We start from the raw sequence: 21,741 nt of genomic DNA on the forward strand, positions 1-21,741 counted from the left end.
TCGGATGTAGGCCTAGATCAGGTTTATACGACGAGAAAACAAAACAAGTTATAGAGGACACATCAAACAATACAATGAATTAATTTATTCGCTTAATAATAATAGATTTAAAGCAAATCCCAATTATTGCAACGTAGCCCCAACCTGTAAATGATAGTAATAACTTTATTTGGATTGACGATTTTGCAACAGCGGCACAAACCAATCGGTAATGCATCCTTTATAATATTAATCATTTATTTCATAATCACATGCCACAAATATCTCGTGAATAGGTAACCGCTACTATTATACAACGTGCAAAACACAAAAGACTCAAACACAGGTACAAAATAAGTATAAGAAATTGCTTGATTGATGTTGCTCACTTAAGGCTCTAACTGCGAATGGTCTTCCTGATCATTTGCATTTACAGTAGTTTAATTATTATGGAAACAAAGAAAATACACTTAATTACTAAAACAGGAATTAAAGCTAATTGATTAATGGCTAAAACAGATACCAAATGACCAGAAGATTGTAAAATAGTTAATCCTCTAAACAAAAAGTGGACCACAGGCATTTCCAGATTATAAGCAACAAAGTACTAGCATTCCAAAATTCTGTAAATCAATTAAAAGTAAAAGAATTAAAAAACTAAAAGTAATGTATTCCACATATATCTTTTACAAAACTTATCAAATAATCATAAAGAAGATTAAACTTTGGTTCATTAATAAAGTAGTACCGTGAATAGAGTGTTAATTTTAAGTACTAGAGGGTGAGCTCGCTTCGCTCGCTCCCCCCTCTAGGAAGGGTAGACGATGGTTCTCGGAATGATAATGACTCGGGTAAAAAGGTTTTAGAAGGACATTCTGGCCTGGGCGTTTTCGGTCGGTTACCATTATTGAAATGCTTGATATTCGTAAAACTAAACCTACTCACTAACCTGTTTCACAGTGTCTTAGATTATTAATAGCGTTTTACGTATAATGTTTATTGTTTGGTAGGGCCCTTTATAGTGTGGATGCGGGAAGGCGGAGCTAATTTAAAGTGCTTATTAGAGGCATACGTTAAATTATATATATGTTTTATTAGGGAGGTGTTCCGGGCGTTTCAAATAAATACCATCCTAATTGGTATAATTAATACATTATTCCGCGACACAGTGAGCCGTAAGAAGGAAGACGTTTTAGACGGCTTGAAACGTAACATGGGCAGAAGTATCCCAGGGTCCTCTAACGGACACAGATAGCGCACAGTATACATAAAGTCCTGGCAGCTTACTCAACAACTCGGCATTCGATTTCAAACAAAAGCTCTTATCATCAGTTCTCTCGATGTAATTGAATATACTTATTCCCCACAATTTACTCCTATGTTTTATGAATATATTTAATTTGATCTTTATGTATACTATACCTTCACACGCGCGCGGTCCGAAAATAAATAAAAAACTAAAATGACTATCGCCACCAAGCACTTTTATCCGATTATATTATTATGGAGTGTTGAGCATATTATAGAGGGCGTATTTAAATTTTACGTTGATGATATATAAGAAGTACTCGACGAACACGTTTAGAAAAGTAATTCAATAATTTTAAGTGCAATTTTATAATTTTTGTATATTTTTAGTCTAAAATAACCTTGGCAATATGAGTAAAACACAAAACAGATTCGATACGTAAGTAAATTATCTTTATATTCAGCTTAATTATGTAAAGTGGGGCTAGCTAGCTAGCTAGCTAGGCTGTAGTGTACTGTTACTAGCCTAGTGTTAGTGACTTGTGAGGGGCTCCGCTAGCTAGAGAGTGTACTAGCCTAGACTGTAAGCCTAACTAGCCTAGGTCTATTTTTTTTTATGATAGCCGTGCCATGCCGGATAGGAAGGTGGTAGGCAGGCCTAGGCTAAAGAAAGTGGAACCGAAATTGGAGGCACTAAAATGATCTTTTGTCCCTTGCCTACTAGCTAGGCCTAGAAGATTGATTGATTAATTAAGCTACCTTTTTTGGGGCTATTCTGTGTGTGATTTATAGTATTAGTATTATAGTATTAGTAGGCTAATTTCACTACAACCATGTGTATGTGAATTTGGTGTAATGGTTATGTAACCAGCCTTTCAACTAACAATAGTTTCAGTTTCGACTAATAACAATAGAACAGCAACGGCAAAAACAAACGGTGAATTTGAAAAGAAATAGGTTTTTTTAAAAAAAACCTATTTGGAAATTTAAAAAACCTGTGGTTATGATTTCGGCACCGGAACTCAACTGCACATTGTAACAGATTCTGATAGACACTATAACACTGAAACGATCAGGCCTTCGGTCCTCTAAACCTAAAAAAAACATCCCTCTAGGAAATGGTGGGTAAAGACGATAATGGATAAAGACAATGGTGAATAAAAGACATATTTTTTAATTAAAAAAAAATTTTAAAAATTGATTGTTTTTTAAAACTACTCGTATCAAAACACCTGTACATTAAATCAAATTATGTTTTAAATAAAATTACAAATTATAACTCTTGCCTCTTGTACAAAAATGAAGTTTTTTGGACAAGTAGTTACTCGAGAAAATGCGATTTCAGTTTACTTGTTACTTTAAGACTGCTCGCTGGCTTTTTAAAATTGTCTCCTATCTTTTAACACTAGTAGGTCTGAAAATAATACTAAAAAGTGGTTCAGAATTGGGACTGTGGTCTGGATTGCTTCCAAAATTTAATGGAGTGGTCCTTGACCACATATCTATCTGCATTTTCATTTTCATCTTGCAATAACTTTTTGAGTAATCCTGCTAACAAACAGACAGACAAACAAACAAACAGACACACGCGATCGACTACATATACCTCCTTGGCGGAGGTAAACAATGAAATGAAGTGTGGCAATAAGTGACACAATTATTAAAAAATTTTTAAAAGTTATTATAAGATTTTGTTCTCTTTCCAAACTATAGTATCAATCTTCCAATCTACCTCTTCTTAGATCAACAAATAGAACCATATCCCTTTTTAACAACTATTCTCTTGCCCTCCCTGACCCTTTCAACCACTCCCCACCTCCTACAGGTAGTACATTACAACACCACAATCCAAAAACACTTCCACGCCACACCCTCTTTCCTGCCACTCCCCTGCCACACGCCCACCCCTGATTACAAATTGTCTTTTAATTTAATGAATCCAATCTATAACTACAAACATACTATTACTATACAATACATGCATACTCAATCCCAAAATATGCCTCACCCACCCACAAAACAAAACCACTATAATCGTCCCCACCCCACCACCACTACCACAACATTTTTTTTTACAATCTATTATCTATGCATATATTTACAAAATACCTCAATACATGAACATACCTGCATATCCCCACACAATCTACTTGAATGAAAAAACTTATTTTGAAATAAATTAACTTGAACACACTTTGATTATTTTGTCTTTAATTTGGAAACAATTCATTACAAGTCCTACAGTGAAATATAGGGTTACATTACAGTGCATATCGGCTGATATCAGATGATAGGCCTAGTGAGTAAAAAGTTATGAATTTAGACCTTCATAACTGGTGGCTGAAATAACTGGTGACCAAATGATCACACACACATTGTAGCACACCCATCATTCCATGAGCATTCCATATATTTAATTGTGTTTCAATTGTCGACTGGCCATTTCTGATATCACAATGTCAGAAAAACATTTAAAATGTATACCTCAATCACTAAACATTTATAATTAAAAACAATTTTGATTTGAAGTGTCTCAACATCTTTATCTGGAATCTAGCATAATACCCTAGTCATGCCTGTGTTTTTCTTCTTTTTTTGAAGACTCGATGATGAAAATAATGGAGAAGAAAATGAAAATACCAAAGATAAAAAAGAGGATCAGGTGAAAAAGCAACAAAGTCTTGTAAGTAGCTGATATTTAATATCATTAATCAGTGACAGTACTGTATATTCTGATATACAGTAAACAGTAGCAGTGGCAGTAAATTTCAAAATATGATTTTCCTACTGCAATCATATATTTTTTATTTTATAAATTAATGTACAATTTTTTAAAAAAAGCTAATTCTCAAAATAATGGTTTACGTAAACAAAGTATGTATTTTTAAATTTGGTACATCATTTTTTACATTTATTACACATTGTAATCTCAATTGGATTTAAAATTGTCACCAAAAGCATTAAAATACTATTCATTTTCTGTATAATGTTGGTTGGATAATTAAATAAATGTTAAAACTCAAGATAATGAATCTAATCAATAGAATTGAAAAGAGAACAGAAGTCATACATCTAATAAAGTAATCTTAACAAACACCTATATGGTCATTTCATGGTCATGTAAAAAATCATCAAAAAAATGACATTTGAAACCTTATTTTCTTCAAATTTGGTTTTTGGGTCAATTTGAAAAAACCCCAACATTTTAAATCTCGTACAAAATTGGTGCAATGTGTTACAATTAAGTGACCGGATCTCAGTAACGTGTGAACCGATTAGGTTGATGTTGGTGAAAGCTATTTAAATTTTACATTATAATATATTCAATTCAATTTCTTTTTATTTCGGAAATATCATCCATATTAATAAACTTATAAACAGAAAAAGACAAATTGTAAACTCTAAACTTAAGTATAGAATGCTTCTCCATCTTTACATTTTAGAGTTATGGAGTATATGTTATATTATATATTTTAATGATGTTTAATAAGCTATTCTATTCAATTTGACCTTTTGAATGAAAACATTTGGTGAAATGTATCCCCTATATTTTGCTTACATCATATAAAAAAATTAAAGTTATATTATTTTTTGTTTGGTAACTCATTTTACAGTTTGCATACTACATAAAAGTTTGTTAGCATTTCTGTATAATACATACAAAATTAAATGTAAAACACCTATTACTAATGTATTTCAAAACATCATTTTGATCATCAATTGTTACTCATTCTGGAATTGTATAACCATAGAATTCTCTGAATTCTTCAGTTTTAAAATATTTGTAATTCTGGTCCTTGTGCAAAACATTTATTGAAACTTTTTTCACAAATACAACCTAAACATATGAAGTTCCTTTGATCCAATAACAAAAATGAACAAAGACAAAAGAGTTCTCTAAAATATTTTCTTATAGACGAAACCAAAGATAAATGCAGGTGACCATAAACTCCAGTTTGTTTATACTTTGTGGTTCTCAAGACGAAGTCCTGGCAACAAAGCATCCTCCTCAAATTATGAAGATAATATAAAAATGGTGGCATCATTTGCATCAGTAAGTACTGCACTTTAAATGTCTTAGTATTTTAATTACTGTAAAAAGTTAAATCTATTTTTTTTAAATTTAAAACATGGTCCAACGTTAATGTTGGTCAAACATACAAGATTTATTTAATTTTCTACATTTATTTTGTTCTTTAGCAGCAATGACATATAATAGCCTAACTAACTAACTAACTAATTCCCATGTTGTCTCAAAATCCTACTTATCAAGCCACTTTGAAATATTAACTTTGTGTTTTTAAGAATTGAAAATATTCTTTGAACACAATCAAGTATAATTTAATAATGATTTTATCATTTTTCAGGTTGAACAGTTTTGGTCATTTTACAGTTTTTTAACTCGACCTTGTGATCTTACTAGTAGTAGTGACTACCACCTCTTCAAGCAAGGAATAAAACCGATGTGGGAGGTACAAATACTTATTAAGCTATAATATAGGCCTACATTATGGCTGAAATAGTATATTTTTTTTATCTTTAAAGCACAATTTTCACATAAAGAATGAAAAGCACTCACCATTTTTTAATAATACTATTAACACTTTCTTTCCCATAGGATGATGCAAATAAAACAGGGGGCAAATGGATTGTTCGATTACGGAAAGGTCTTGCCTCAAGACTGTGGGAAAACCTTATTCTGGCAATGCTGGGTGAACAGTTCATGGTTGGTGATGAAATCTGTGGAGCAGTTGTGTCAATACGATTTGCGGTTTGTTCAAGTTATTTCCTGCTGAATATTAACTTACAGCATTTTAAACACTTATTTCCTCAAATTTGTTACCATTTCTTTCTCAGACAATTGAGCAATAGTAAAACTGAACTGCAATGGATTTGTACATGATCTGTATGCAAAAAGATAGCTATTCATTTTTGTAAAGTTTCTTACTTCAGTCACACCATGAATATACCATATCTATATGCAGACAACAGTCATGTCTAAGTTTTAATCCTAAGAACCCATCTGAGCCTGGTCTGTGTGCTTGAATTGAATGGCTCAGACTTGCTTTGTCTTAATGAAGAAGGCAAAATTTTTTCATTGAATGCACAAATTATTTTACAAAATTATTTACTGATGTTTTTCTTACAATTGATAATGTCACGATACACCAATCAAAATCAATCAGAAATCTAGGTGTAGTATTTGATGGTCAGCACAGGATGATGAGGTTTAATCTCTCAGCCATCCATGTTGGCTCACGTTAATGTTGATTATCTTACAATTGCTGACTGTTGGAAATACAGTAATTGGTAGTTCTTGAAAAAATCAACTCTCTTGCCTTAGCGGTTTTCGATTGGGAACCTGCAATTTCACCCCCTAATTTGCATATTTCATGTGACTTGTACTTACTAATTTTCATACTTTCGAGGTGAGTGATACAGGAGTGAGTTGGTCATTTTTTTTTGTAAAATGTTTCATTAGATAGAAATAGAAATATGTGCATTCTGAATACAGGTGTAAAAAATAAACTATCTAGCATTAATGGTTTTCAAGATATGGGACAACTGTAATCTCACCCCCTTATTTGCATATTTCAATTAACTGTACTATTAATTTGCATTTAGAGGTGTGTGTATCTGAGTCATTAAAGCACAAAACAAAGTCTCTACAGACATTTTAGTCACATTATGTATGCAAACATTGAGAAATGGGGTCGAGGGTCAAATGTTTTACTTCCGGTCATTTTTTCGTAAAATGTTTCAATAAAACAAATATAAATATTATATACATTCTGAATTAATCAGTGAAAAAAAATCAACTTTCTCTGACTTGTAGTTTTTGAGATGGTAACCTGTAATTTTACCCTAATTTGCATATTTAAGCTAATTTCACCCTAATTTGCATATTCAAGCTAATTTCACCCTAATTTGCATATTTAAGCTAATTTCACCCTAATTTGCATATTTAAGATAATTTCACCCTAATTTGCATATTTAAGCTAATTTCACCCTAATTTGCATATTCAAGCTAATTTCATTGGAATGAGAGGTGTGATGCTTAAATTTTGATCTCATCATGTGTGACCATTTAAAAAAGAAAAATAATTGTTTGCAATTGGTGTCACTTTGGGCTGTTTTTTTTAGATAGATTGCCTAGAAAGCAGAATTTAAATATGTGATAGTATGTAAATATTATAAGCATGATGTAGAATGTTTGCATATGATTATTATTTTATATGTTTGTTATATTTTTTTGTAGGAGGACATAATATCTATTTGGAATAGAACAGCAAGTGATCGAACCATAACAGCACGAATACGAGACACATTAAAACGAGTCCTAAATCTTCCTCTAAGTACCATAATGGAATACAAAGCTCATACAGACAGCATCAAGTTAGTACAGTAAACTCTGTTGATTTTTATTTCAGTATATTTTCCTTCTCTTTTAATTAGTCAAAATGTTTTGAGTTCAGTGTTCCCTGGGAATTGGAAGGATGACATCACACGGTGTTTATCACATTGACAATTGAATAGCTGAATTTCGGCCGTGTAGACATGCTCTGGGCGTTTGAAATGAGGGGGCAGACAGTCAGCCTATGTAGCCGACTAATTTCCAAAAAAACCAACCCTGCACTTGAATGGCCGCTGATATGCGGCCTATTTAAGTTGCCAAAATTGGATCAGTTAAATAGACATATCAACATTTTGACCGATTCTTCTGACGAAAACAAAGCTCAACTCTATCTCCAGCTCTCCCATGATTTTTACCTTCACAAACAATGAAGACTGAATGGTTAGCCTCTAGAGATTCGGCAATAAGTTTGATGCACTCTGTACAGTATAATTATACAAACATGCATTGATAGTTCTGTATCTTCAATATAGGCCAAAATTAAAATACCACGCCCAATATCGCTCTATGCATTATTTTACCATCAAATAATCAATACTGTTTTGCGTGTATTACATCAGACCTTTAATTAATTACAATTCAAATTCTCAGTCCATTTTGAAGTGTCTTGTCATTAATATTATTACTATTTTTACTTGCAGAGATCAATCAAGTTTCAGAAACACAGATGTGTTTATGAGGTGATCATGGGAATATTTTGATGCAGATCATACAACAATGTAGTTAAACCATGGACCTATAAAGTAAGCTCCATGGTTAAGCTGTTTAGATACATTGGTTGTCTATTATTCTTTTCTATATAAAGCTTTGCAATTGATAAAAGCCATGGCATGAAATATAAATGTTCCAGTGTAAAGAAACAGAGTATTAAACAGTATTTAGAATTTTATTGAACGTTTTTAAATATACAGTAGAGCTTGGTACTGTAATATACAGTAGAGCTTGGTACTGTAATATACAGTAGAGCTTGGTACTGTAATATACAGTAGAGCTTGGTACTGTAATATACAGTAGAGCTTGGTACTGTAATTAATATACAGTAGAGCTTGGTACTGTAATATACAGTAGAGCTTGGTACTGTAATATACAGTAGTGCTTGGTACTGTAATATACAGTAGAGCTTGGTACTGTAATATACAGTAGAGCTTGGTACTGTAATATACAGTAGAGCTTGGTACTGTAATATTCCATGTAAACTACATTTCATTTTAATCCTGCAGTGGGTGTCTTATACCTTCATTTAAAAATAGGTAATTTAAGGACCATGTACAGTGTATCCCCTTTTTTTACAGTACTTAATTATAGATGAATAACAGTTATTCTCACTATTATATTTACATTATATCGGTATTATTAATCTATTGTTTTCATTCTTTATTTTGTGAACCAACCAATTTTTCGTATAATAATGTTATAGCAGGTCTTTTGCCAAAATGCTGCCAACTATTATGTATATTTTTCAAATAATATTCAGTTATATTAATTACACAATAAACATATGAAGACTGAAAACTGTTTTTATTTCTTATAGTCTGTGGCTCTAGTGAAAAATCACACATCGTTTTATAATAACATATATTATGGTACATACTGATCATATCGTTGTTCGACAATACAATTCACCCTCTCTCCGCCCCCCCCCCCCTTCTTTAAAAAATGTAAATGATTTTATATGATCAAAGGGAAAGAACAAGTAATCTCAATACAAGAATATTAATTATTTAATAACTACCAACCGAGCCAACAGCATGTGTGTATTGTTATTTTAGCTAAGACTAAAACAACTTAATTACTTATTTTCGTATATTTATGAAACTATAATATACTAGCAGATATAACATGTATAATTGATATTTTAAATTTTTTGTTTTCTAAAAGCATTACTTCTTATGTACAGTATAATGGTAGACCTATTCATGCTCTTGATAATCCCTTCCTGTAAACCCATCAGCAATATCCTATCCTCATGTCATCTCAAAAAACATAAAATCCTAAAAATAAAAAAATCAATATTACTGGAAAACCTACGGTCACAATAAAATATGTTACCACAATTTTTTGGTTGGCCACTATCAAAACTATGATATTGTAAGTTGGCCTTAAAGATGTACAGTATTGTCTTTCAAAAACATAAACAATGAATGTGACATTAGATGGAAATTTAAAAAAAAATTTGTCTGGATAGCTTGTGGAGCGCCATTTTACTGTGGTTTTTCTTTCCAGCTATCATCATATAATCAGTGTAAAACTTGTATTTGTTATTTATTTTAAGTCTTCATGCATGTGGCCAAGGATTACCAATATTAAATTAATCACTTTCCTTATTTTCCTCTCAGATAGGTGGTATTCCTCTGATACAGGGGGGATTTTTTGTGAGCCATGATGAGCTGGGTTCTTTAAAGTGAACACAAACTATGTAGGCCTACACTGGACCTACGGTTTATAATCCTTATCAGAGAAGACTTGTTGCACCACCAGAACTAGGGCGAGTTGGCCTCCAACACATGCCGACATTATTGGGCTATTTAGGTTCGGTAAACGACGTCCCTGCCTTAACCTCGCCACCAATTCCCAACGCATGCGCAAAATCAATTAACATGACATTGTATGTCTTAGATCGTCGCAAATCAAAAAGGCATTAAGACGGTGACGATAAATCTATACATACCATGAGGAATCCTGCTCCAATAAGTAACGTCTTCTCTATGACGTCGAGACTCGATGGAACTATAAAACAAAAATTATTGGAAAAAAGAAATGAAAATTGGTAATCAGTTACTCTATTGTAAACAACATCACTAGGATGATTCGGATTCGTGTAGCAAATTCGAGAGTACCGTTACTAATATTGAGTTTAAAAGCACACCGTTTTATTGAAGAACTATTTATTTTTGTTATTATTTATTTCGTTGTACTTATATCTACAAAAGAAATTAATATACATGACTGTATTGTTCATAAGGTATTTACAATGTATCACAAACTGTTCGTGGTCTACATTCAGTGTGTCTTCTTTGCCTCTCCATTGTTTTCTTATAGTTCCCTCGTTCTCAGTTCCCAAAGCAATCACCTACATATTAATACATAATAAACTCATTAAAACCTTACTGTATAGGTAGATATGATCTCAATGTGAGCTGTTCTATCGATACAAAACTGAACAATAGAAAAAGTAGTTTGTCATAGTAATGTATACCTATTTTCTTACAATGTCGATGAATTGCAGAAAAATAAGTTCTTTCTAGGGATATGGTACTTCTTATTAGAGAATAGTATTTGTTGTTTGCGGGAGATGTAAACCATAAATTGATTAGTATCCAATCCGTTGTGTACGGTACCTTAAATTCCATATCACGAAAACATCGACAGGGACAACAAGACGTGACAATCTCCAACACTGGCTTTCCTTCAGCCGATTCCACAATAACCTTTGCGCCAAATATTTTCCACCTATTACAACGTAAACAGAAATAAGTTTTTTCTTCACGAACTCAGATTATATTTATATTATACCTGTATAAAGATGATAATGATAATGTTGATATTCATGATGTTCCTTATCTAGATTTAATATAGATGGCTGGGATATAGATGGTTGCGATATGGATATCCATTATGTTCGTTATCTAGATTGTAATACTGATCATGATATTGTTAATCATGATGTTCGTTATATCGATGTTGATTATTCGACAAAGTCTAATTAATAATAATAATCTAAGTAATGTTGTTAATGATCACGATGTTGTTGGTTATGTCAAGCAGAAAAATGCTACAGTAGGTATGGTCGTTACAAATTAATCTTACTTTTGTTTAACGTAACCAAGAACTTCACCGTCTGGTGTCTGGACCATAAGGCGCATCATACAACAAGGGCAGCAGCATCCATCACAACGAACCGGTCGCACGAACCGCGCTATCTCCTGACCACTCTTGTTTTGCAAATACATATTAAATGACCGCGCTGGACCGCAAACACATCTGCAGCAACATGATGTTTCTATCGTAAAGTTAAAACTAAAATTGTTATACAGTATCAATGAGACAGCTTCGGGCCAGATTGGATTTAAATGACTTATAACTAGGCCGACTTCTTTATCATTAATAATAAAACATTACCTTCTGTGGCAAAGAATACTTGTTTTTTTGTGTCATTCATGATTCTGTATTCATTGTCCTGGTTACACCCGGAGCCTAAAACAAAACAATTTTCATTATTACAATAACTCAAATACTACTTGCTTGTCATTAGTTTATTTCTATTTTTAGATTTAAAATAAAATGTTGTATGAGAGTTGGGGTTTCGGTGCAATTGAGACCCGTGCCATTTATTGTCCTTTTTTTCGAAAATTAAGTCACATTAAAAATATTGATTGGTTCTTTGAGATTGTTTTCTTTTTTTTATGATAAAATAACACATTCGAAACTGTAATCTACACGACGGTATGTAAGCGTTTTGTATGGTTCCTTAGTGTTTGCTCATACAGTAGGCCACGGTTCATTATTTGTTTCATTAGACACGTTGAAGTGGACCAATGATGCAAAAGAGAGGTTTCAATAAAATTACACTATAGGCCTATATGTCTATACTTTCTACTTAATGATTACAGTTATAATCTTTATTTATTTACATCAATTTGGAATCAAACTTCCTCTTATTATGGTGAAAGCTATGTGTTGGTTATGTTTAGGTAGTTTGTTTTCTACAATGAAGCTACATTATCAAACCCCTTTAAAGAAACTAACTCATTTTTAACGTGTTACCGTGCCATATTTATATACTGTACGTATACCATTGTCCTTAAAAATAATAGTTATTTTATACTACTTGTGCAGAAACAATTGTTGCAGGTTTCTTTAAAACATTCGATATATAATAGGCCTAAAGGTATAAACTTTACTCCATTCTTCTAAAAGCTTTCGTTTCCGGTAACAGCCAAATACTTCAGTATACAATGGACCTATAAATTCGATTAAATCTAATTTATAGGTCGATGAGTATACTACGACACACTGAACCCCACTAACTAACTATGGCCATTCTAATATTAGCAACCCATTGTAGTCACCGTCTTTGCTTCTATTTGATTACGTGTTACGGTTTGTTTACTATCAATATGGTTGAATGGAATTGAATGAAATGTTTCGTATCGTAGGTAGAAGAATGCCAGTATACCGATAATCCTCCATGAATGCCAGACCAAATACACAGGCCTACTTAAACGTCTATGAGAAAATATATAACGTCAATTTCGAAACTTAATATGCATATATTATTGTTTTCTTTGAAATTTGCGCAATACATGCTAAAGATAAAATATCATTCGCTTCTAATAACATCTATGATATCATACACCCTGTATCACAATTTGTGAACGTATTAAACTATTGATGATACTACTATATTACAGTGCCTACTGTGGACCATTCAAGATGTAAGGGGACTTGGGTGGGTTTCATCCCCTTCTTAGGGCTATTCCTTGCTGCCACTCGCGTAAAAACGCTTTTGTTTGTATGTTCTTCCTGTTCGTGGTATCGAAATAAATACATTTATAAATAAATTTATAATTTTATTTAAAAAAAAAATTGTCTCCACAAAATTAAAATTAATAAATCAAACTTTTGCAGTTTTTACACAAATAATGATTTCCACTTACAAATAGACAAACCTAACCAAAAACCTATCGTCTGACATATCCAATTTTTGGTCAAATTGAATAACTATTATGTGACATTAAAATGATATATTCATCAAAAAATTGTTTTAATTAATTTTTTCAGGGGAAAAAAATTGTTATAAGGAAATAATTCACTTAAAGATTTAGTAGTGATAAATTACGGAACAAAATAATTTGAACTGCAAAATTTCTCTCAAAATAGACAAACACTAATAAATTTAAAAATAACAATAATACCGGTAATGAATGAATAATAACAATTATGATAATGACATGACTAATATTGACAACATAATAATTGTAATCATTTAAACTCAACTTACCAATAGTGTCTATTGTTTGACGTATGATCACCATATTCAGATCTGAAAGTACCATTAGTTCAGATGGTATCCCCTCCTTGGTTCTTTCAACAGGCGATCTGACCCATGTTAGTTCGAAAGACGATGCAGTTTTTGAACGCGGTTGCTTGGTAACAGGACGAGAAGTCATATTTGTTGCTTTTTTGGAAATGGTATTTAATTTGAAATTATCAAACTAAACATTATGTGAAGCATTTTAGCTGTTCCGTCTTATCTTTGCTATCTCCTTGTCTTTGTGATAAGAATCAGCAACTTGAGGGTGCTATACACATCATCGTCTTCTTTTTCTTTACCAAGGTCGCGGTCGTATTAGTAATATCGAGGCTTATCGTAAAAATACGACATTAATAATACAAATAATGGATGTTTATGAGTGTAATGGTACAAATAATGGCATGAGGTGAATAATGAAAGGTTATATTTCAATGAGGCGAAGCCGTGTTGATATATAACCTTTCATTATTCACCAAATGTCATTATTTGTACCATTACACGAATATAAAAAATTCATTATTTGTTTTATAAAATCTACATAGATTCCTGTAATTTGAATAAAATAAAAGGTAGGGCCTAGCCAAGGCCTACATTTGATTCACATTGATTAAAACAGTAATATTTGGTTTTAATAATATATTAATATATGGATTTTATCAACACACATACTAACAAGCCTAGCTAGGCTAGCTAGGCTGAAAGGCAGCAATACCATACGAAACTTTGACAGGAACTGGAACTCATCTAGGCTAATTATGTTTTTCCAACAATTCCACGTCTTGTAGAGATGTTCCCATTAATTAATCAAAATCTTACAAACGATCTAAAGCTAATTTAAATGCATTTTTGATCTAAATTAGTATGGCATATATATCTCTTCAAAAATATACTTCCATCGCGAAACCAGTCAGAACATTCATTCGCGGCAAAAGTACAACATAGGTGATGGAATATTTTAAAGTTTTTTTCGTACAAAAACAATACTATTAAACATCATTTAACAGTGCGTACTATTGCACGCCATGTGACCCACAATCGTCCAATCAAATGACAGGAATTTATTTAGGTGTTATATAACAATAAATATTGGATGATTTGAAGTTTAGATCTGCAGCTAAATGTATATCTATCAATTTAATGTTCAGACATTTCTATTTGAATATACAGTAAATGTCCTGTTACACAAAATAATAAAATGGAAACAATAACTAAACTGTTGATACACATAGGTCTATGTTTATATACATGATAGGATTCATAGACTCGATTTACTTACAAAATAATTATTTATTCTCCTACTAGTGCCACATTCAGTTTTTTTTTATTGTTTTGAGTATTTACACAATGTTTAAAAAATCAACATTACATTTACATCTCCATAATCACATTAACCCTAAGGCTAAAATCAAAGGTTTTTGTTTTGTTCTTGTATATAGACTATAAACTCGTGGTTTATTTACTCAATTATTCCTTCATCATTGTTATTAGTATTTGTAGTTGCTGCTGAAACCATATTACAGAATCTTATTTATTTTAGTTTTATGTAACCACTGCATCGGTTTTTTATATATATATTATATATAATGTATGTATAAATGAAATAAGTAAAGTGTTTTGGAAGATTAACGACATTATTCAAAACGTACATACAGGACGTTTTAATGAATGGAAAAATGTCCACATTATTACAGTAAAGTATAAATAATACTAAATTAATGAATTAAATTCTGGTTATAAATATAAAATTGTTTAATGACATAGCATACGAGGTTTTGCCACAGTTTTGGCGACGTTTTCTAGCAATTCACTCTTTGGTTTCAAAACCTGGTATATGTACCATTTAAAATTCGCACTGTACGGACAACATATTTGGTACAAATTTCATTAAAAAAAATAAAGGTACGAGGTTTTGATCTATAATCTATAGTAGGTAAGTACTAAAAGAATTGAATAATTACAGTAATTCTTGGATCAGTTAAATTTCATTATTAACTGTATACAACCTGGCAATATTTTTACAAAGCTAATTTACCACTACAAATCATGCACTATCAAATAATGTACAAAAAATGGCATGTATTTTGCAATATACATCTTTATTTAATAAGGTTTTTCCATCGAAAAATGCTGGACTTAGATTGTTTAAATGTTCCATTCATTGCTCCAACTCCCTGTTCATAAACTGCTGCAAGTTTCTTTTCATCTTTTTCTTTCACGTCAAGTCCGAGGCTATCGATTGTCATATAAACATCTGATCCACGTCTACTTCCTCTACGAGTTCCAACATAACACTCTATATCAAATCTATCAACATCTTGTGAATGGTTTTTAGGCACCATAGAATTGACTGTGTTTGACCTTTGACGGTGTGGACGTTTGATACTATTCATTGTGATATATCCTCCACCACTATTAGGCCGCTGTATTGGTGGTCGAGGTGAACTAGGTACTGGTGGTGGTGGAGGATCTCTTCTAGGAACATAGTCTGGTTCGTCATTTGGAGGAGCATATTTTGAATCTTCAACTGGATCCTCCATAGTGAATGTGTAAGGTGACTTTTTGATTGGCTTTCCCTGGATATTAATGCTCATTGTGTATTTGCCTTTTACACTTGGGATGAAATGTGTAACGTAAGAACCTGTGTTTAAATCTTCTAATCGTGGTTTGAAAATCTGACAATTTGGATCTTTTATTTCAATGCTGAATGAGTCGCCACCCTGCTTACATGGCTGTTGGTTTTTCGTATAAGCATCTATAATAATCTCTAATCCAGATCCCTTTTCTCGAATTCGAAATGTTGTTTCTGAAGCCACGGTTGTAGTTTCTTTAGACCTGATTTCACCCAACTTTTCTACTGCCATCGGAATCTGGTTGAACATTTCTTCAACGAGTTTGGACTGCAATGGGCCGTTTATATCTGTGAATTCTCCAAATCCGAATGAAATTGTACCATTTACGTCAGGTTCTTCCCTTAATCTGGTGGAAATATAGTCCTTTGATCTTGTTTTCAGACTCTCGGCTATTCCCATAAGATCACGGTCATTGCTGAACATACTGGTTGCGCTCAGAACCTCTGTCATTGGTATTATATCATTGAGTTCGGCTTCAGTGTTCTCCTCTTCTGCTTTTAGTTTTGTTGATTTTTCATAAGTAATTTTGGAAACTTCACTCAACAATGTTTTCTTACGCATATCAAGACTTTCTTTGAGTTTATCAAAAAAAATATTGACATTTTGTGCTGTAGCCTTCGAAGACTCATATAGACGTTCTGTTTCAAGTCTGACATGTTTCATTCTTCTTTGCAAAATTCCTATACTTGTTTCCGCGTCTTGAACCTTTTCACGAATACGCCGGCGAATTGCATCAGCTTCGTCCTTTAAAGACACTAAATTGTGTCCTGAATGATCACATCTTGGACAACAAGAAGCTAAACAATCATCACAAAATCTCGTAACATCTTCGCCATGCTTCTGACAAGGCTTATCATCAGAGTATCGCACATGCGGTAAGATATGATCGTCTCGTATGTTTTGCAATGATATAAACATCTTTACTCCATTTTTGTTAAAGTTGTTGTAAATATGAACACATTCATTGCAAAAAAACAAAGGCATATTCTGGCCTGTACACAAATGCGTTGCTTGATTCCCATCGGAACAATTTTGACATTCTTTTACTTTTTTTTGATGAATTTGTTGCTTAATGTTTTCAAATTGTTCAATGTTCTTGAGAAAGTTGATGCTTGGTAGATCATTGATTGTTGAATCGCTTCGAATGTAAGACGATACTTTACATATTGGACATCTTGGGTTGTCGGAAATTATCTTAGTAATGCATTCACCACAAAACGCATGAAGGCATTTAAGAAATTTTGGCAACTGAAAAAAAAGGTAATGTTGGTATAAAATACTTCATGCTTATATAATACTATATTTAAATATGTATTGTAACTTTCAGTAACAATTCAAATATAAACAGCAAATAATATAAACAACAATAGACTAATATAAATCACTCGGAGGTAATAGTACAATCTATGTCATAAAGTTAATAGGGTCTACTGATAATATGAAAAAGAAAAGGAACCACATAATTATGGTCCATTGTTTCTTGATGGAGAATTTCTATAAAAAGAATTTTTTATTAATAGTGCATAATTGTAATAATTTCTTTTTCTTTTCTTCGGTTCACTTTAATTTCAGAAGCATCTGTATGTCTGTCTGTCTGTCTATCTGTCCGTAGGTTAGGTTTAATATAGGTGCTGTGGTTGAACCTGTGCCGTTATCCGCAAGATCGTACTAGAATCGGCTAATAAGACTAGATAAGATGACCAACTTTTACATTTTGGTATAGAACTAGTTACATGGTATTTCCTTTGCCATGTTCTTAACCTGATTATAACAATTTCCTTCTAATGAGGAACCTAATGTAATTGAAATTGAGGTATTGTCAGCTTAAGACTTGTAGAATTAATTGCAATTGGGGACAATTTACCCGACTCTATTTCTGCGTGATTCAGGCGTTTTATTTTAATTTCAATTATTCAGTAATACATGAAAACATACTATACGCAAATTCCTTAATAAAATAATTAATTTTATTTACATTCTTTAACAACCGAAATAAAAAAAAACATAAATAAATAATAAGAGAAAATATCACTGTAGGACAACTAATGAAAAGGTAAACAAGTACAAACATAAGCAATCCTGGAACAATTACCTTGTCTTTACTGTTCTTTAACGCAACACGACATTGCCCGCACTGAAGTATTTCCGCCTTCATTCGAAATCCCTCCATTCCTTGCATTTTACCTTCTATTATAGTCCTACCCTATGTTATACTTAACGTAACGTATAACAAACTATGCGTTAACGCTATTCTTAAAAAAGTGTAGCTTCCTCGAGTGTATGTGCAACTAAATACCTTTTTAAAAGTACAAATATCAACTGTGCATTTTATCTGGTTATAAAATCTATGTTAGCAGTTGCGTTTCAGAATTGTATTTGTTTGTATCGTAAAATTACAATAGTTACTCAAGTAAACTACGCCTGATTGACTAAATTAAAATGGTTTAGTCTAAAGTAAATACCACACAACTGAAAGGAGGAAGTATACAAAATGTACTTTCTGTTAACGTATTTGCCTAGCGGTATCCATTGAAAATTAATGATGCTATATTTTTATGACTAGACTTTTAAATCACATGGCCGTTAATCTTTACATTATCATTACATTATATTAACATAAAGCAACATTCATTATTAGAAACGGTACTGTAGATCTGCATGACCGAGGAGCCATATATGTCAGAGGCTCCCAAAACTAGCGTCAGTGAACAAACAAAACAACAGCTCATCTGGGTCCACAGCATTGAAAATAAACATGATGTTATTAAGACAAATGACACTAACGCAATATATTTCCAGGGAGTAAGTAAGTAAGTAAGTAAGAAACAGGGGGTGGACCTTAACCAAGAAATTAATTAAGTCATGTGATTTGTCAATTTTACACCCCGGTCACATGACTCAATTTCCAGTAAATCTGACATCCACCAGGCTATGACGAGGATCGGAAATGTCACGTAAGTGGGATTTCAGTTCGAGTGTAATAGTCATTACATTACACAGTGTGATTCTGGTGTATTTTTATGTTTTCTTATGAAAACATGTTCAATAAAACATGAACCCATTCAGCCATTAAGGCCTTGCTACTACGACTACGTTGATAAGTGCATTTGACAACGTCTCTCCACGATATTATACGTTATATATCTCATGCTTCTATTATATCTCTGTTTATTGTATAGCTTTCATGCATACAGTAAAATCGATCATAAGTTTTCATTTTTTCTTTGATAGCAATATTAATCTTATATCAAATAAATATTACCCATTTTTAATTCATCACTATAATTCTTCACCATTCACCTCAGCATCAGTAATTCATTCATAGACAGAGAAATAGAGGGTGCTGTGTATCAAGTACTTGTAATTTAAATAATAAATGATAATCATACTAGAAATATCAATAAAAAAATATAATCTTAGGATATATTATTCCCCTGAATTGGATTAGCGTATTTCCTCGATAAACCAAAAATACTAAAATTGTCTTTCAGACAATGTTTTAATTTTTAAGTGAAATCATTATTTGTGTGTTTTCTCCTTTTTTCTACGAAAGTGAAAAACTTTATTGCAACTGCACAATGGCCTATTCAAAGTTTGATTTTATTAAACTTCATTTTCATGTTTTTGAGGGACAGATCTTTAATCTTAAAGATGTATTGTCCCCCAGAAAAAATAATTTGTAAAATGTTTTTTGCTGAATATCCCATTTTAATGTCACAAAATAGTTATTTCACTTTGACCAAAAATTGGGCCGGAAAAAAAATTATTTACCTGAAAAAACTGTAATTTAAAGCAAAAAATAGTCAAATTGGCTGCCAGCCAATGGGTTTTTGGTTGAATTTAATCGTTTATTTTGTTATTTTATAAGTGAAAACATTATATTTCGGGTTTTTTTCCATGGAAGTGATTAACTTTGTTAAAACTACAAAATGACCTAATCAAACTCATATTTTATTAATCTTCATTTTTTATGTTTTTGGGGGACAATACATCTTTAATGTTTTTTATAGCAAAGCAATTAACATTCAATATGTTTTATGTAAAAGCAGCACAATTGTTGTATTCATGCAGTAATTAGGATACTCGTGTGTATATACTAGGGCATTATATCAATAGCATATAATTACAATGATAATATCAATAGTGAAGTGATAAATACAAAATAGTACAATATGTTAAACTATATAGGCTACTGTACATAATATAGTAACATTAAATAATATACAAATAATGAATTTTTATGAGGTGAAGGGTGAAAATATTTCACGAGTTGCAAAATGGACTGCTCTATATTTTTAACAAGGCGGAGCCGAGTTGAAAATAGAGCAGACAATTTTTCCTCGAATGAAATATTCTCTCCATTCAACGAATACAAACATTCGGCCTATTTGTTTTATAACAGTTGAAGGATCACAATTAGGTGTACTAATAATAATAACTTTATTGTATCTCTTTTTTAACAGAGGCACTATCCACAAGGGATGTGCAACAAAATAATATAGTAGTACACAAATAATAGTAAACACTTAATTTATTACAATTATAAATGAAAATAAAAAAAAAAAATAAAAAAAAATAAAAAATCTCATTAGTATCTTATCTAACTAAATAGAAAAAAAAGAACAATATGTTATAATTTACAATAAAAGATCGTTATCAATGCTTTTTTGTTTTACTGTACCTAATAATATGTAAACTATTGTTTACTATACCTAATAATATGTAAACTCTATTGTTTACTATACCTAATAATATGTAAACTCTATTGTTTACTATACCTAATAATATGTAAACTTTTGTTTTACTGTACCTAATAATATGTAAACTCTATTGTTTACTATACCTAATAATATGTAAACTATTGTTTACTATACCTAATAATATGTAAACTCTATTGTTTACTATACCTAATAATATGTAAACTATTGTTTACTATACCTAATAATATGTAAACTATTGTTTTACTATACCTAATAATATGTAAACTTTTGTTTTACTGTACCTAATAATATGTGTATGTATGTATATCATTTCAATTATATCATTACTTATTTTATTTCACTTTATTATTATGTATTTATTACATCTACCACTAAATATTCAATATTCATCACTACAGACATATAGAAAGTTTAAAACTGACTTGAAGCGGTGTTTCTGGGATTGTATTCCAAAGGTTTATCGGACTGCCATGTAGTACTTAATTCTTAAATCTGGATTAATATTTGGAAAATTATTTCGGCAAAATTCTTCACAACTTTTTGTTCTGTAATCGTAAATAATTCCAAAACAATTTATGTTCTTGCGACATCGCAATGCGCAGAGAACTGGCGAGTGTGTAGAAAAACGGCGTATAACCGATGATGGCGCATTTCCATTAGTCTTAAAGACGTGTTAAAAAAATTCATAATCTGTAAAATAATAAAATGCATATT

At 31.6% G+C, this 21,741-nt stretch overlaps 3 protein-coding genes across 4 annotated transcripts; 1 reads left to right on the forward strand and 2 right to left on the reverse strand.

Annotated features, from left to right (window-relative positions):
- Window positions 1-1,544: 1,544 nt before the first annotated feature.
- LOC144843585 (eukaryotic translation initiation factor 4E type 2-like) lies at window positions 1,545-21,676 on the forward strand. Of its 2 annotated transcripts, XM_078700431.1 has the most exons (8): window positions 1,545-1,666; window positions 3,829-3,910; window positions 5,144-5,281; window positions 5,595-5,699; window positions 5,846-5,998; window positions 7,487-7,623; window positions 8,284-8,339; window positions 21,667-21,676. In XM_078700431.1, the coding sequence occupies exons 1-7, from the start codon at window positions 1,638-1,640 to the stop codon at window positions 8,324-8,326; spliced, it is 687 nt and encodes a 228-aa protein (XP_078556557.1). In that variant the 5' UTR covers window positions 1,545-1,637; the 3' UTR covers window positions 8,327-8,339; window positions 21,667-21,676. The 2 variants fall into 2 exon arrangements, with proteins under 2 accessions (XP_078556557.1, XP_078556556.1); XM_078700430.1 differs by lacking the exon at window positions 21,667-21,676 and having other exon boundaries at window positions 8,284-8,592.
- On the reverse strand, window positions 9,204-13,906 carry LOC144843582 (phospholipid scramblase 2-like). Its single transcript, XM_078700425.1, has 7 exons — window positions 13,644-13,906; window positions 11,762-11,836; window positions 11,450-11,642; window positions 10,981-11,092; window positions 10,613-10,712; window positions 10,311-10,369; window positions 9,204-9,633 (listed from the first exon to the last, which is right to left on the reverse strand). The coding sequence occupies exons 1-7, from the start codon at window positions 13,810-13,812 to the stop codon at window positions 9,607-9,609; spliced, it is 735 nt and encodes a 244-aa protein (XP_078556551.1). The 5' UTR covers window positions 13,813-13,906; the 3' UTR covers window positions 9,204-9,606.
- LOC144842199 (E3 ubiquitin-protein ligase TRIM71-like) lies at window positions 15,057-18,666 on the reverse strand. Its single transcript, XM_078698603.1, has 2 exons — window positions 18,399-18,666; window positions 15,057-17,554 (listed from the first exon to the last, which is right to left on the reverse strand). The coding sequence occupies exons 1-2, from the start codon at window positions 18,483-18,485 to the stop codon at window positions 15,773-15,775; spliced, it is 1,869 nt and encodes a 622-aa protein (XP_078554729.1). The 5' UTR covers window positions 18,486-18,666; the 3' UTR covers window positions 15,057-15,772.
- Window positions 21,677-21,741: the final 65 nt, after the last annotated feature.

This window comes from Antedon bifida, chromosome 5 (genome assembly GCF_963402885.1).
Source record: "Antedon bifida chromosome 5, ecAntBifi1.1, whole genome shotgun sequence".
NCBI lineage: Eukaryota > Metazoa > Echinodermata > Crinoidea > Comatulida > Antedonidae > Antedon > Antedon bifida.

Coding starts and splice junctions, on each gene's coding strand:
- LOC144843585 (XM_078700431.1), top strand. CDS start 1,638: ATGAGTAAAACACAAAACAGATTCGATAC. Junction 1,667..3,828: donor ACACAAAACAGATTCGATAC/GTAAGTAAATTA, acceptor CTTTTTTTGAAG/ACTCGATGATGAAAATAATG. Junction 5,999..7,486: donor TTGTGTCAATACGATTTGCG/GTTTGTTCAAGT, acceptor ATTTTTTTGTAG/GAGGACATAATATCTATTTG.
- LOC144843582 (XM_078700425.1), bottom strand. CDS start 13,812: ATGACTTCTCGTCCTGTTACCAAGCAACCGCGTTCAAAAACTGCATCG. Junction 11,643..11,761: donor AGTATTCTTTGCCACAGAAG/GTAATGTTTTAT, acceptor ACTTTACGATAG/AAACATCATGTTGCTGCAGA. Junction 11,093..11,449: donor CTTGGTTACGTTAAACAAAA/GTAAGATTAATT, acceptor ACGTTGTAATAG/GTGGAAAATATTTGGCGCAA.
- LOC144842199 (XM_078698603.1), bottom strand. CDS start 18,485: ATGCAAGGAATGGAGGGATTTCGAATGAAGGCGGAAATACTTCAGTGC. Junction 17,555..18,398: donor TAAAGAACAGTAAAGACAAG/GTAATTGTTCCA, acceptor CTTTTTTTTCAG/TTGCCAAAATTTCTTAAATG.